General features: G+C 34.0%; 3 protein-coding genes across 5 annotated transcripts in view; 1 reads left to right on the plus strand and 2 right to left on the minus strand.

The window, feature by feature from the left end:
• The window catches only part of SCAR (wiskott-Aldrich syndrome protein family member 3 SCAR), a 62,104-nt gene extending 47,139 nt beyond the window's left edge, over nucleotides 1–14,965 (minus strand). For 2 of the 3 annotated variants that reach the window (XM_031994712.2, XM_031994710.2), the window contains exon 1: nucleotides 14,046–14,965. The gene's annotated coding sequence lies outside the window, so the exon portion shown is untranslated. The remainder of the gene's footprint in view (nucleotides 1–14,045) is intronic. The other variant, XM_031994711.2, reaches the window with a different exon arrangement.
• A 231-nt stretch (nucleotides 14,966–15,196) lies between these two features.
• On the plus strand, nucleotides 15,197–17,594 carry LSm3 (U6 snRNA-associated Sm-like protein LSm3). Its single transcript, XM_031994720.2, has 3 exons — nucleotides 15,197–15,415; nucleotides 15,489–15,596; nucleotides 15,676–17,594. Exons 1-3 carry the CDS (start codon nucleotides 15,395–15,397, stop codon nucleotides 15,856–15,858), a joined length of 312 nt encoding a protein of 103 aa, XP_031850580.1. The 5' UTR covers nucleotides 15,197–15,394; the 3' UTR covers nucleotides 15,859–17,594.
• On the minus strand, nucleotides 16,193–17,043 carry LOC116435240 (sperm flagellar protein 1). Its single transcript, XM_031994635.2, has 3 exons — nucleotides 16,872–17,043; nucleotides 16,510–16,797; nucleotides 16,193–16,437 (listed from the first exon to the last, which is right to left on the minus strand). The coding sequence occupies exons 1-3, from the start codon at nucleotides 16,981–16,983 to the stop codon at nucleotides 16,193–16,195; spliced, it is 645 nt and encodes a 214-aa protein (XP_031850495.1). The 5' UTR covers nucleotides 16,984–17,043.
• Nucleotides 17,595–17,674: the final 80 nt, after the last annotated feature.

Genomic DNA, 17,674 nt, shown 5'->3' on the forward strand with positions numbered 1-17,674 from the left:
GCAATCTACTGCCACTCTTCACTTTCAAGAAACGACGCCGAGTAAACGGTTCGGTTCGCTACCACCTATCGGCTCGAACCGCTACGAACGTTCAATCTAGCCACGCGATCCTCTAATGAAATCGATTCTTACGCAGCGGTATTTAAAGCAACTGCTGGCATTACTCATGGAGCGAATGCGGTTGTCAATTGAAATTGATTGTATAGGGAGAAGAGATACATTGAAATGAGTGGATACATTCAGCGAATGAAATTTTATTTCAGTACAAACGATGAATAAATGCGTCATGGGCAATCGTTTGTTCGAGAAAATGATCATTTGTATAAACGTGATTGTAAAATAAATCAACGTATTGAAATTGTTTTTTTGTTTGTTATTTAGAGATACTTTTTAGGATACAACTTTAATTTAAAATAGTGATTTCAATTGATGTTACTATATTTCTGTTATGAATTCAATTATTTTTAACTTAGTTCTTTTTTAGTTTCCTTTTATTGTATACTTGATTAAGAATTTAGTAAATTATAATCTTGCACGTGCTAAATTACATTTTTAATGCAAAATTAATAACGTTAAATGGGGTAAAGAAAATATGAAAAGTAAAACACTTAGTTGTACTTGGAGTTTAGATTTTTGTTTATATGGCTATTATTTCCATGCTTCATGCAGAGTGTTCATTAATAGATGAAAAAAAATGTAAAAGGTGATTCTATGCAATAACATAAAACGAACAGTAAAAAACATTACGATGTTAACATCATTTTCAAATTATTAGCGATTAAAAATCTCTTTGAATTACATAACGATCGACGCGCCACTAGTAGTACGCGTGAGAGGCAGGTCAGTACGAGCGTAGACATTGGCGTAGCATACACAGGACAGAAAACTATTATCACATTTTTCATTAGTAATGATTAGAAAATGATGAAGAAATTACAATCTTTTAATTTTAGTCTTATACTAATATGCTGAATATTCTATAAATTTATTCCCACCTGTTACCGAACACTTCGTGCACATTATTTCCATTAGTACGATTAGTCTCCAGGTATTTTGAATTAAAACGAAAAAAATTCTTTGTTATACTCTTCGTCGAAAACATTATTTTCGATTTGTATACATTTTAGCCAACGAGTACCTAATTAAGCCGAGCTACATCATAAAATTCGTTATCTATGGAGAATCATTTAGCAAACAAATTTTTATTGTTCGCGCTAAACATACCTGTCACGATTACGAATTACATCATAGATTGGACATAGACTTAGAATAAAGTCAAGAAGTTGTTACAGAGTTCACAGTGAATCTTTAAAACGTGTCTAACGTTATGACCCGATTTCTTGGATACCAGGCGACTGAAAACGCGGTCAGGTATTATTCCGCGCAGAATATTGTGTAACCCGTACGTAATACTGCCTTCTACTAATATAATACAGGGCAGCAACACTGTGGCAAAGACGGATCCATTTGTTTCCTGTGTATCTACAATATATTAAAAACATGTTTATGAAAAGAGATTAGAAAAGAGTTTTGTATTCTTGGAAAGTTGTTTGTAGTTCTGACAATTGATTAAGACTTTTCTTCTGCCAACAAATTAAAAAAATTAATTGTTATTAAAGAATACAATAAAAATGTTGATGGATTTTAAGGTAATTTGAACTCATAATTGAAGTATTAATAGAACTTAAACCGATGTATATTGAATGAATTGCATTGCGAGTATATATCGCGACGCAAATGCTGAAACTATCTTGCACGAATTATCGTCATGATTTATGAAAGTAATTCATGGAATAAGACAGAAGAGCAGTTCATAGTGGAGGTGTTGCTAGCTGATAACGTTATCGACGCATTAAATTTAACTTGAAAAATATGCGTTTAAAGAGTAAAGTGATTCAAAAGTGTGGGGCAAATACAAACAGAAAGTGAAAAAGAGGTTACAAAGATTAAACAAAATTGAATCGTTTATTATCGAACTTCTTCTGTAAATGCAATGAATAAACAATCGCACCATATTATTTTTATTATATACCAAATAAATACATTGAAACAGCTGACATTAAAATAAGCACAGAAATTAAATAATGAATAAAAAATTAGAAGCAACGTTTTTATTGTTTTGTTTTGGTTTAAAAAATGCGTCTTTTTAAAAATAAGTCTTGCATTTTCACGAAGAAGCAACAGTACCATGCTTGTTGCCTTTTTTGTACAATGATTGTAGCGTAACGAAAAAAAAGCTTTCAAGGAAAATTCTTTCGACATAAACTTACGAAGCAAGGTTACTGGGTAAAAATGGCAATGGTACGACCAGTTTTTTCAATGATTGGCGAAACCAGTTAAATGGTCATTCTAGATTCTATTATGTGCAATTCTTTTCTCTTCTTGTCACCTTTGTCTTTGTTGGAGACTGACTTCAAGGACGCTCGTGCGCGTTAAATGTTGACGGCTATCCATTGAACTAGAAAAGATTTTCGTCTTTAAGAGGAATCTATGTTTGCTCGGAAAGTATACACACATTAAATACGTTATATATGGTATATTTTGTATATACAGATAATTTGAAATAGAAGAAACTGGTCTCCAGATTTGAACTAGTCACGACTGACAATGTAACATAAACTTTTTATAAATAACTAAATTGAGAGTATACATAACTTTTCTTTCACAAATATTTCCAGTAATATTGATTTATTAAATAAATTCCATAACAGGTTTTTTTATTTTTAATTCTAATTTTTAAATAAATTCAATGACAGTATCTTTCATTTGGAATTTTAAAAAAAAATTTTCAATTTAAATCTCTGTTATTTAAAACAATCTTTGGACTTACAATCAGATCTTTCTAGTTTTCAAAGTTTCCTTTCTCTTTAGCATAATGAAATAGTGTCCCTCACTCGCAATAGAACAAAAGTTTAAATGTAAATTATTCTCTATTTATAAATTGATTCACAAACATGTAGAGTTGCATCAGTAATTTAATAACGTTGCAGTTTAATGTGGAAATTCATTCATCGCAAAAATCAAGCAGTCTTTGCAAATAGAATTAAGTAAAACAATCTCGATTCCATTTAAGTCCTGTTTCCATAAACTGAACTATAAACCAGTGCACTTACGTAAATAATTCCCAACATAAATTACACCTAATTGCTTCTTTGAAACGATTTTCCTCGCATTAGATCCGCATTCTTCATTCGGCAGCGTGAATTAAGTTGTCTCTATTATTGAACACTATTTGACTATCCAACTAAATTGTGGTTTTTACGAATAACACTTAAAATCGTGTACCCATTATTTTAATTAAAATGACTTCATTTAATCGAAATAATAATCATTGTAATTTATATTCTTTTCTGAGCGTAATACAAATTTCTCTATTCTAATAGTACAACAATTGGAAGTCCTACAATTAATTAATTACACATTTAGTAGTCGTATTTTTACCACATGCCAGTAACCGAAATTTTTTGCAGTTTCTACTGCTTTAATTACATGATAACAATATAAACAAATAAAGATAACATTATACCACAAAATGTCATAATAAACATAACCATTTTCTAACTGAAGCTTCATCCAAAAACAAAATTCAACGTATTTGTTTCTTTTTTCAATATCATCACGTGAAGTACTTGAACATGAATTAAAAATCTGAAGTATAAAGACCTAAATCAATTGGACTACCGAAAGTTGAAATTTACAACATGGCAACAAAGTATCGGAAAGTATCTGCAGAAACTAATTTTAAATTTAAGAGTAGAAGGGAGATCGTCCGGTCGAGCGACGCACACTTGAAAATCGTGGCGCGAGAAGGGAAAAAGTTGTCGGGCTGGTGTGACACCGGATCGTTACGAAGAAATTCAAGCGCGCGTACTGAACAAGAAAGAAGAAACTACGTCGCAGAAACAACAGGAACGGAGCGGAGCCGAACGATGCTATGTAAGACTGAACGCTCGGGTAACTCGCTAATTAACAATTACATCGAACGAAGCAATAGCGGTAAACACTATAAATCGATAACTTCCATTTTTCCTCTGACGTCGAAACTGGCGATCCCCCGAGTAGGAAAGTCTCTCTTTTGTTATCGTTACGTTAAATCAGTGGCTGTCAACTTGGGGTACGTGTTATTCATTATATTATAAAAAAAATGTACTTGTGAGCATATAGATTTAGAAAGAGATATTGAAGTGAGTGCATTTTGAGTAAATTTAGTTTTTTAGTAGAAATAACAAAAAAAAATATTTACTATATAGTAAAAAAAGACAGATACATTTGCAAGAAAGATAGAGTAAATGAAAATAAAATATAAGTAAACAATTTTTTGTTAAAGTGCTTAGGTTTCTGTTGCCATTTACAAATGCTGAACTGATAGAGAAGGACTTCATTTCTACTTAACTCTTAAAAAAATAATATGATACAGCTGAAGAATCTCAGTATATGTTCTTGGTACAATTTATAAACATTAACACATATTAAAGTTCCCATGTATTAATAAATTATATAAGAAACGGAATGTATTAATTAATGAAATGCAACTTTTATGGTAACAAAATGATTCACTTGAACTCACATGCTCCCAATGTAGATATTATTATTTCATTAATTTCATTTCATTATTGGGTCATTTAGTTGCGGTTATAATGCATAAATTCGAAATGACGGTAATTGTATTCGTTACAAACATGTAGCTAATGTAGGAGATATAATTTAGGGAAGTAGGTTGCGATATGGCGCGCAAGTGGGAAAAGCTTGCGAACCACTGTTTTAAATGATCAATGAACATCTTCGCAAGCTAAATTGCGAAAATTGTAGGACATAAATTTAATTCTATCAATTAGGGACCTCTTAACGCACTGCTGCCATTTGCTTCGGCGACATTCTTTGTAATTACATATTTTATTAAATGCAATGTATCCTAATTATAAGATACCATAACATTATCTTCAATATTTTAGTAATTTAATTATTTTACAAAAATATTTTGTTTCTTTCATATTTCAATTTTTGTTCTGCGTGCTATTTAAAACATCTTTTTCTAGGGTCTTTCAAAAGAAAGAAATTAAACAAAAGTTTCTTTCTTTCTGGCCACATTAATAAATAGTTTACGCGTATACAGTTCATTGAATGTATGCAACATTAATGTGTAAATAGTTTGGATTTTCAACTAGAATATTTATAGCTACTTTAGTAAATAATAGACAGCGTTCGTTACTGAATTATGTCTAAACGAACCACTTCATCATCAGATTCCTGTTGAAACGTTAACAATAATGCGACCGGGCGAACAATAATTCAAATCAGCATTTTTCAGACGTGTAATACAAAAGCAACATTATCCGAGAATAATGTACGCGTCGGGAGTCAGCGACCCATGCAACTCATATTTCAATATTATTTACGATCCCGCTCTCAGAAACACGCATATATTTCTTCCAATTTATCAGCTGCAAAATTATTGTGCGTTTCGTCATATCATTCAAACTCATAGAAATGAACAATTTTCCTTCTTGTCTTCAATTGCCAATACACAATTGAATTAGATGATAATTCCATAAAACTTATTCCATTCTTAACGTTCGAAATGTTTAATTCGCGAGAGTAAATCCTGTGACTGGGCCCGTATAGATCCGTCCACGTCTTTTTTTAATTAAAGAACCACGCATTTTATGTGTTCATAAAAAGTAAGGAGATCCTTAATTCACTCTAAATTTTTCAATACCTTTTTACATGCAGAAGGAAGTTTCCGTAGAATCGAGGAGAAAATGAAATGATACTGAAAATCCGAGTCAAACGCGATTAATCAGTTAACTCCTTAACCAACTGCCAGAGGAAAGGAACTATTAAAGAAAAATGATTCACCAAAGCATCGTTTTTTGCCCAGCATTAAGAAAAAATGCTCAAAAATAAACAGCCATGCGTGCAGATAAGATGCTTCTTGTCGAGACTTGATATTCATAGGGTTAACGACTGTTCCAAGAATTCCTGATTGCAATGATTCTAATTAAACTGTATAGCTCGCTGCCGATATCCTCTGTTAACGACATTCCGAGAGTTCAGGTAGATTTTACGAGCGTTTCGTACATTCTTTTCTTATTTTCTATACTAGCTTCGAAACACCGTGGAAGCGTCGTAGATTGACAGTTTTCAACGAAAACTGTTGCGTGCTACTTAACACTAAAACTACCATATCATAAAAATGACTGATTTTGATTTTCTTGTTTCGCAATTATTGATACCTTAAAACCATTGAATATTCGAAATGATTTTAAAAATATATAGTTTCACTTTAATACTACAATGAATGGGTTAGTCATTATCACAAAAGAATTGAGTGCGACGATGTATTTTCTGAAGATAAAAATAGAGGGTGTTATCGTAAATGAAAGTAATAATTCTGATTAGTAGTAGTTCTTTTTACTGATCGTAATTTTTCTACTTAAATAGAATTTTAAAAAAAATTGGCGATAAGAACCTTCTTTTTCATATTTCCTTACGATGCAAATCGGTTCACCCCTTGCCCTATGATTTATTTCTCAACTATGATCGGTACAACCTTTTATCGTCAATAATTTATTGAAAAAAAAGAAGAAAATTCTAGACATGTTATATGTCTATGTTTGGTCTAAGGTATAATGATTGATAGCAGAAGAATAATATTCAATTTGAATTCGAAAGAATTTAGTAATATTTATGCTTGTCAAATTCTGTTTGAAATCTTCGCCACGAGTCTGATACGCTATTATAAGACACGAGGTTAACAGATTTCCAATGGGTAAGGTGTCAACAAGATTATATCATTATTTCGCGATATATTTCATGCAATTTCTCAAGTACGAACGATCAGTTCGCGATGCAAACGCGTTCGATTGCGCAATACGCGTCGATCGCAGCGGCTTCAACTTCTGCAGCCGCTAACAAGCGACTCCTCTTTCCCCCTTTTGCCTTGCCGCATTCCAGTATAGGACAATGCGAGAAAACGAGGCGGTTTTTCGCGAAAACTAGAAAGTAGGGGGAGCCCGAGTTGGTCGAGTCGCGAACACGCCGGATTCCGTGGCCAATCGCTCAACCGTACCTTCGACAACTATTCTTGTACCATTTGCCGGTGCACCGTTACGTCGTAAACAGCCTGCGAAGGGTCAACATTCGCATCGTGCAGTGCGCACCTGTTCCACTCTTGTTTCGCGTCGCGTGAATTCCTGGACGACGCACCGCCGCACTGCTCCCCTACGAAATCGAGAACCGGCTAGCCGAGACCCCGAAATGTTAACGCATGACGGCCGAATAACGAGATTTCTCGCATTTCGTACGTGATTTTAACACTAGAACTAGTTAAAATCACCGGTTTCAAGTTTCTTGTTCTGTTATTACTGACATTAAAAAAACAAAGACGTGTATTCTTTAATAAGAGACTCTTTATTTATTTAAAAATAATGCATTAAACAGGCTACAATTTTTCATTCATCTTCGTTCGCTTCAATTGCTCAAGTGACTCTAAACATAACATAACATTATCTTTAGGTTCTGATTTATTCATGCAATGAGTGTTTGAATAGGAAAAGCCATATTCTACAAAGGCATTAAAAGAGGCATATACATTGAATTGTAGAGTATTCATAGTTGAATTTCCACTGTGTATTTATTTTATTCAGAAAGCTGTGCTTTAACACTCCAATTCATGTATTTCACTTTATTAACTGCTTACAAATTTTTACAATTTCATTTTAACAAAGAAATAATTCTATACATTCACACTTTAGTTTTCTTGTATTATAAAATCAAATTCGCCCGATATTTACAAAATTTCTAAAGTTATTTAAAATATTTTAATCTAATATTCTAATCTTTTTTTCATATCAACTGTTTAAAATACATGACATTTTATGTATCTCACATATAAATAAAATTTTTGCCACAATTCAACATTTTTTTGACGACGAATGTTGCTTAAGTCTCTTGAGTTTTCAGTCTAAAATCTGTGAATTCAATCAGTAAGATAAATATTTGCTGATAGGTCACATTTACAAATTCTCAGGGGCAAAAATGTATTTAACCGAAGATGCTTCAGCTGGAGCCGAAGCGAAAGGTTAATCGTTTCTAGCTACAGACTGTGAGCGTGTAGAATTGCATCGCGATGGATCATCTCCTTGAACGGTAGAAAGTAAGAGTTATATCATTGCGCGAATACCAATCGCCGTGATGAAACTCTTCATTGTGTTACTCGACACTACACAATTCGAATCAAATTCTTAGATACGTAAACGTCAATATTTGAACTAAAAAATTTTAAATATTCCAAAACATTATGAATACTTTAAACGAGAATTTTTTAATTTTTCGAAAATTACAATTCCAAATCTTTCGTAAGCATCAGTTAATCAATTAATTTATTGGTAAACTCTGAATGTTTTAAAAAATGTTAAAACAACTAAGTAAGTTTATTCATACTCTTTGTATAACAGATAATAATTTTGTAAAACTAGTAACAGTATTTCGTAATAGTCTAAGTATAAAATTGATTATTTTTGTACTTAGTTTGAGTATAGATTTTTAGTTTATATCTCAATTATGCAATGAACTTAACTTTATGAAATATTCTTTACTCGCGAAAATTTCGTTACTTGTTTGAATGCTTCGCCAGGTTGGTTCAACTTTACTAGAATTCAATTTCATCTGAGTGAAAACTGATATTCAAGCTGTACAATCAAATAATAGTCAATTTGATTTTCTTGTCTAGCTTCAAGGAAGTTCTCAGGAAAGTAGTTTATCTGTTTTAATTTTTATTTATTACTAAACGTAACCAGAAAGGTATATAACTTCACATTTTCTTACGCTAGCTTTCCTTCGCTCTAAAAAGCAATCATTTTAAGTGCCATTACAACCCTTCTCGCTGCGTTTCTCTTTGAAGAAAAGAGAAACTGTGACTCAGTAACATTACTAAAGTTCCTTAGCGAAGTACTTAAACAACTTGTAGAAATAAAAATGTGAACAAAATGAAAGGAATTGAAAGACATTAATCAAAAAAATATATTTTTCGCTCGTAAAGTAAATACGAGAATATAGATTAAAAGGTAATATTGTTCGAAATTCAGTTGTTCGTCTCTTTTGGAATTAATATCTATTAAAAAGTGTCATAATTTTCCATTATCTGAATCGGAGTATCTATTTTAATCTCTCTTTTTAGATGAAATACTCTACACTTGCAATTCAACTTGTCCTCACTTTGGTTCATATTCATTAAAAGAAAGTGAAATTAATGTAGAAAATTATAAAGTGTACACAGACTTCTTAATGTGTAACAGTTTCTTTTGTTAAAAAGATCTTAATTTCTTGACTTATCGCTACGCTCCAATTCGTAAGTATTAAATCATCAAATGCGTGGGAAGTGAATAAGAATTTTCATTAACGTTATATGTTTGTAACATTTTTCTTCTCTTGTATTATTAAAAATATGTTAACTACTACTTTTCTCTGATGATGCCTAAAAAGTATTAATCACATTCAATAATTTCGTGAAGGTGTTACAAGTTTACGTTAATATCTAATAAGCGTCCAAACACTTAGGAACGTGAGCGTATTGTGAATCACCGAAGGACAGCGTAACCTTTATTATTCGTTTACCATGTTACGTCCCATAAATCACTGGTTAATATGAGAACTCATGACGTGCGCTGGTTTAATACGCCACACACCAAATCGGTATAATAGACTTTCGAGTGTGTGAAAGCGAATCGAGAACTGAATCGAGTGAAAGAGGGCTGTCGGTGCTGCAAAAATACTTCGAAGCGTGATGGAATTTGTTGTTGCGTACAGCACGATCAAAAAAATCCGACCGTTTGCTCTATTTGATCACTACTTCCCACTAACCCAATGATTATGAACACATCAAACTCAAAATCATCGTGTCTATAATTAGAAAGTGTTCAGAACGTCTATGTATAGTTTTAACGACTACAAATACGTAGAATTTTAAATTGAATCATTGCCCCTCTAATGTCCACGGAATATCTATAACTTCAATGTATTGTTTTAATAATATTCTGAAAAACAAGATGGTTCGTAGCATTTATTAATAATAAAAAAAAGGTTTGTGTTTCGTTCAAATCTGTTAAAATGTTAAAAAAGGAGAGGTCAATTCTTTGATCAGAGAAAAATATGGATTTTCTAACGAAAAAAATGAGACATAATAATTGTACTTTTAAACAATATTTATCAAACAATCGAACAATCAAAACATAAGGGTAAAAAATGCAACGAGATCTTTTTGTCAAACTAACATTATCCCTGTAAACTAGTTAGCTGTTGCCACGTCTTTGAAAAGTGTGTACCTAAAATGTGTCGCAAAAAGTAAGCGATGACGAGTACATTCGTCAAAGATAGAGTATGTGTTTCTGTTATAATAAAAAATTAAGTTGTAATGAAATGACTGCTTTATTTTTTAACATTAATAACTGCTGTTGTGAAATGATATTGAGTAAAGCAAGGCACAATACATAATGGCACTTCGCAAATCGAACACCAACATCTTGATTTTAGAACTACATATTTTATTCGCACTGTATACAGTTTTTCCATAACAATTATTTATATTTTTCTATTTGTTAAACAGCATATTGCAACTACTTTTTACGCATGACGAATATACTCGTGACAACACAGAACCTTGCCATTCCTTCATGACAAGTATATTCGTCATAACACAAAACCTTCGCATTCTTTCGTGGTGAGTATACTCGTCAAAAACAATTAAATCGTTAAAAACGATGAACACAGGAACCGATCTGAAAACTTTTGAGCAACAATGTACGCGTTTAGATGTATATAATTACAGCCCACGGGACGCAGAAAATGCGGACCAGACAATGTGGAGAATATCCCTCGTAACAACGGTCTACGAGTTATCATCGGTCTCTTCAATCTTAATCGTTTCGCCGATAAAAACAAACGGCGCTACGGGGAGGGAAGCCCGGCGCAGCGCTCCCTAGTATCGCGTATGCATAAATGCATCACGGGGCATCGCGATTTCACGAATACGCGCGAAACACACGCTTCGGCTGAAGCGCGTTCGGGCCGCGACGATTTTAAAGGATTAATGCGCGGCGCGCGGTGTCTCGTCGTTTGCATTCATGAATAAAGAAATATCTCGACGGGCACTCCACCCATAAAACGCGCACAGTTATTTTAAATTCGTTCTCCCGCACAGGTCGCGTGCTCGAACACGTGTTTCGAGTATACGCCTCGGTTCGCTCGATACTATACGATTTTTCTCTTTCAGCGCATGGCCTTCTCGATGCCGTTGATCAAATGCACCGGTGGCTATAAGATCTGAGCAAATCGTACGTTCTTTTTCCATTTGGAAATGTTTCGACAGATCGATCGTATCGAGACAATCGTAAAAATCTGGTACATTATTTCTAGGTTTATGAAAATTTCATCTAAACTTTCTTTTTGGATCACCTGCCAGACTTTCATGCAACGTGTTTGTTCGTGAAGTAAATGATGTATTGTTTTAAGGAAAATGGTTTGTAAATTTAATTGAAATTTTCTTTTTAGGTCACCTACAATTTGAACGTATTTATTCGTAGAATAAATGTGAGTTCTGAATGAAATGGTAGGTATATCGTTGGAAATAACTACTCCGTTTAAGTGATATTTAAAATAGAGTTTCATTGGTGTGGATTTTATAAAATGTTAGGGTTGAAGTTTTGTAGCTAAAATTTGTTGTTATGTAATTTCCAAGTGAATGGCAGAGCTGTTAGGATAATCTCATTAACAACTGAAGTTTCTTTGTGCTTCCTATAAATCACATTTCAATATTCCATATTCTTAATGCAGCTTCTTTTTTGCCACCGCAAATAAAAATTTTCTTGACTGAACATGACATCATATTCTGGATTACATCAACAATTTGTTGCACCTGGTTACAATTCTAAGCGCAGAGCTTTAATTGTTACTGCCAGACTAAATTATCTGATAAGGGAATCAAGATACCACAGACTTATCAGAATTTAGTTATGTCACGATCGAATAGGCGGAGAAGAACGATGGAAATTTTATGATTATGTACCAGAGTTATTTGAAAGATTTTAATTTTTCTTATTTTCATCCAAGTGACGATGAATAATCGTCTCGCTGTACATTCTGTTTACGTTCTCAATGGTGACACAGAAAAAATATTGAGAACAATAGCGGGACACTACAATTGTGAGAAAAACTAACTTCGCGGAATTCCAGTTTCTTTAAAGAAAAGTAGTTCGTACGCGTGGAATAATCAGCGCGCAGGCGTACCGCTTTAATTATTGTGTTTTGCACCTTGTTATCAAGCCGCGGAAACACAAATTAATTAATCACTGTATCGTTTGCAAAACTTATAAAAAATTTGGGTCGAAAACAATAACCAATAAATCGACAAATTATGATAATTATGATTACCATTGTATTAGAAATTGCCATTGTGAACAACATAAAAATTATTTATATGAATCACATATATAATATCACATGTAATAGCATCTCTGTAACGATTCTTATCGTGGAAATGATTCGTCTTAATTAATATGACCGTAGTAATTTTTAAACGTATATAAATGTAGTCTACTGATAAAATAATCCTAATGTCCAGTATCAATATCATAACAAATTCTATCCCTAATTATTACAATTATATTGCTTAATAAATCTACACCTTCGATTTTTTATCTTTACGATTCATTATTATTGTTCCTAATATCAACAAATTGTCATTACAATGACCAAGGATACTATGACTATCATCATAATGACCAACGATATTAACAATTTCCATAATGACCAATAATGTTACTGATTATCATTACAATGATCAACCATTTTAATGACTACAGTTATAATGATCAATGACTTCAACGACCATCGTCACAATAATTACCGCCTGCGATAATCACGGTTATTTTAATGATCATCACAAAATGATTAATGATGTCGACGATGACCGCAGAAATGACCCATAGATGACAAACGGATGCCAAGTAAAATGTAAGTGTTTATTCGTGTAATACGACTATTAAATCAGTTTATATACATTTGTATAATTAGACGTTTAGTTGATTAGCGATTATTAATTTCTACCGTTTATCGTCGCAACCGTGACTAACTCCAATGATTATCAACGCGAAGACCACCGATTCCCACGATCGTGATGGTCCCTATCTTCAGCTATCATAAATCATCACCGCAACGATTACAGAGTACTGAGTAACCGTAATCGTTACTTGTTTAATTCGATTAGATTTTGCTGAAACTCCGAGTTTCCAGCTTACAGTTCTGTCTCTCAAACGGTCAATTCAAAATACCCACTATCGATCACTGTTGCTCATTAAAACCGTCATTAACGGTGACTGCGCGTCATAAATTTGAAATGAATGCTAACAAATTATAAATGCCAGCTAACCTATACGTGCTGCGCGAAAGACAAATTTCCGGCGCGTGTGAAGTGACACGCACGAGGAGGAAGACCTATCGGAAAAAGATGATCCGAGATTAGCAGTTAACCGGGCAAAGTAAAAGTCGACTATCGGATTTCTCTACCGGGGCCGGCAGGGAACGTTTAAAATGTCAGCAAGGTCGAAACGCGGACCGAGTTAATTGGCGCATGAATGTCACGGCGGATTTTAATCGCCCAACGGCGTGCGGCACGAGATCACGAAAGACGCGCGATAAATTCAAGGTAAAGTTCGTATCAATGAAACAACTTCAAAGACCCGGCGATAATCCTCCCGAAGTCACTGTTTCACACCCACACGTTGTAACACAGCCGTAACGTCGCCACGGTAAACGAACCGTAGTATACGGATCCCCGATTTACATTTGCTAGACTATTAAAAAGAACACATAACGAAATATACCGTCTATTATCAGAAAAAAGATAGTGTCAACACTGGTCGATCGATAGTGCTGACGCATATACGTTCTACACGATCTAACGGTCCATTGATAAATCATGGAAGGTCAAATGAAGCAAACGGTTCGCATACAGTGCTAAAAAATTTGAAAAAAATTAATCGTACACTTACGTTACTCGTCAGCCTCGCTTCACAGCACAAAGATCGCGGTTCTTCCCGGAGGATTTCGTCGGCGATCACACAAGACGTCCCTTCGTCCGATCGTTCAACGTGCACAAACTACAAGATTCGTTTAACACACGCGTGTTCCGCGAAAGACCGAATACTCCGGCAGCTTCTCTCTACCTCGGCGAGGAGATCGAGACATATAACGGAGTACTTCTCTTGCCACTGTCACTGGAAACTTGTTACTCGAACCGTGACCGGCCGCAATTGCACACGATTCCGATCAAGGGATACGTATACGGGTACTACGACGACCGTGGAAAACGGAGAAAATTTCCAATCAGTGCGAGCTAGCCGTTGGGAAAACCACCCCCTGCAGAACCGGCGCCCCAACAGCCATGTGCCGCCCTAAACCTCCGCCCATTGGCCCGAACGAAACGTTCGAGGATTCCCGGTGTCTCAGGGAACCGTTTTAATTCCACGTGAATCGTGCGCGACGCGTTGCGAAGACAAGTTCGATACGTAACGGTCGGTTGTCGGTCGTCCGGTCTCTGTTACGTTATCATGAACGACAACTCTGCACGAGCCATCCCTGCGGGAGTTCACCGAGAAGGGGGAATGGGAAAAGGCCAACTGACAAGACGTCACGTCTCCCGGGAGCGCTTCGATCTCTCTGAACTCACCATATCCACCGCACAGCTGCCCGCGTGTCCACGCATAACACCGATGAACGCGTTAGGGCCCGCGGACAGCCCCTGATTCCAACGTCGTCAAACAGAAACGTGGAAAAACGTCAGCGAATGATTCACGCACCCGTGTACCGACTTCACCCGCGAATCGAGAAAATGGCGTTGTACACTCCCTCGCGGCCGCTCGCTCTAGCAATACCTCAAGCTACGCTAATTTCCATCGTTGCTTGCGAGCGCTAGTTCCTCGACGTGGTTGAACAGTAAACTAACGCGCGGCAGAATTGAAACGGCTTTTTCGGTATATAATAATTATCTTGTGTCTGCAAATTGTATATGTATTTCTAAAGTAAATTGTCGTAAACATTTTCCAATTAAGAACGAAGCAAATTGTTAGAGATTGTTATTTAAGAAATTGTTGTCAGAATGCGATATGTATTTGTTGGGCAAAGTGTTTTCCTGGAAAACTTACTCGTGGCGCCACTTCCCCGAGATGTTCTGTAAATGATGATAAAATGGAGCCGTCTACAAATTTATCCAAACGATACCGCGCAATGTTTAGCGACAGGTAGCTATATTGTTTACTATTATTTAATCCTGCACTGACGCGATTAAGAATTATTGATAAATTGGAAATAATTCTATAAGTCAGAAACATTTCATTTCATCATGGCTGATGAGTCTGAGCAAGTAAGGACATTGGTTTTGTTATTGTAAACTTAAATCTAACCTATTATAACCTAATTTGTATTTTCAATTTAAGGTTCCGGCGATAAATGTTAAAGAACCCTTGGATCTTTTAAGATTAAGTCTTGATGAACGTATATATGTTAAAATGAGAAACGAAAGAGAACTCAGGGGGAGGTTACATGTAAATATCCACTGTGCAATTTAAATCTATGTTTTGGTCTGTTTTACATTTAATAAATGCATAAAAATATTGATTACAGGCTTATGATCAACATTTAAATATGGTATTGGGAGAAGCCGAAGAAACAGTAACGACAGTAGAAATTGACGAAGAAACATACGAAGAAGTTTATCGTACTACAAAAAGGAATATATCAATGTTATTCGTCCGTGGTGATGGTGTAATATTGGTTTCTCCACCCAGCATGAGAGCTCCAATATAAACTTCCAATTTCTAAATAATGTTTGTAAATATTACAAACATATAACATAGGTTTAATCTTAATGTTACTGTAATATTATGACTTTTGTATCAGCATTGAGAAAACTTGTGATATAAGATTCAACAAAATAATAGAAAAAATCCTGTTGATAAGTTTTGTGAAAAGGATATAAATATAAAGAAACGATTTAAATTTTAGATTATACTTAAACGAACATACTAGCAAAAATTGAGAACAATAGATATTTTTGAAGTAAAATTGTTGAAACATCTTTACTGTATTACTTTAAGAAGTACTAACTTAATGATTAGCATATGATTTCAAAAGTGTACTATTAATAACAGTCTCTATCAGGTCTTGATGTTATAGAATGTTCTATAGGTTTTGGTATTTGTACAGAAAGATCTGCAATTCTTTGATCTTTAAACTTCATTAAGGATTCAAGATGAGTTATTTTTTGTTGAAGAGTGTTGATAACATCATTCTTCTCCTCTAATTCTTTTTTCAGTCGAACAAATACATGTCGTGGTACAGTTTTATTCGCTACTTCCTCGTCATCAAGTACAGACTTAACAATCTCTTTTCGAAAAGTAACGTGATTTAAGTCAAACGATGTTCTACACCATAAGCATTTTATAATACTTTACTTACCTCCTTTTTCAGTATCCTCAAATTCAGAGTATAAATCAGCTCTATCTGCGTTACAATCTCTTAATATTTTTTCTCGTAAAGCACTCAAAACTTGTTCGATAATGCCCGGTTGTGAATTAGCTAATTGGTTAATCACATCTTTCTTCAGCTTTATATTAAGTTTGGACAAAACCTTACGATTCAGAGTACACCAATTTTCCACCTTTTTCGCAATGCTATTTCCAGGTATATAATTGTGTATGTCAACGTGTCTAGGATAATATTTTTTTAACAATTCCGCCATAAAAACTAAAATTTATTACGTAATGTTTAAATATATTTAGAAAATAATATTGTCAAGTCAGAAATATATTTTCTTATACCACCGTCAGAGAAATCTCGAGAAAGATTTTTCTTTGGTTTTGAAAATGTCATTTGCTCGATCCAAACATAAATTTCCTCAAGATTATCATTAACTGTCGACGTCACACTCATGTTTCGATTTTATTACTAACGAGAAAATTAAGACAATGACTTCTTTATACAAAGAAATTTACGAATGACATTATGTTTTTATAAATTCACATTCTGTCAATCTACGTATTGCCAAACCTGATTAGAAAAATATACAAATGCTGCAGTCTCTTCTACTGCATGTGAACGTAACTTCATGTTACTCCCGTATTTTGGATTATCTGTTTCCAGGTATCACTTGCATCTTGCATCAAACAGTATAACGGTAAATATAGTGACACTAAATTTCCATGTATTGCATCGTGTATAATTGTTTTTTGAATGAAAACGTTAATAAAAAAGAATTTTATTAAAAATACATACAATTCATAGAATCGTAAAAAAAGGAAAAGTAATAATAAATAAAAAGAAGTAAAAAAAAACAATGTCAGTGTCAGTAAAAAACGTATAATATATTTATTTATTAATCTAAAGAATCATTATATTCAAGTGTTCACAGTATTGAATTTATATAGATTTCAGTATTACGTTACCTCATAAATATTTAAGAATTATGAAATAAGATTAATTCCAATTTTTTTGTAATGACACATTTAGGGTAATGAAGGAAAATATAGAATTTGTATAAATAATTTTATCATTTTAGTGGTTGTGATATAACCGCAGCAAGCAAGCTTTTCCGTATCATGTTTCTGCGTTTTCTATATGTAGC

Source organism: Nomia melanderi, chromosome 11, assembly GCF_051020985.1.
Source record: "Nomia melanderi isolate GNS246 chromosome 11, iyNomMela1, whole genome shotgun sequence".
Lineage (NCBI taxonomy): Eukaryota > Metazoa > Arthropoda > Insecta > Hymenoptera > Halictidae > Nomia > Nomia melanderi.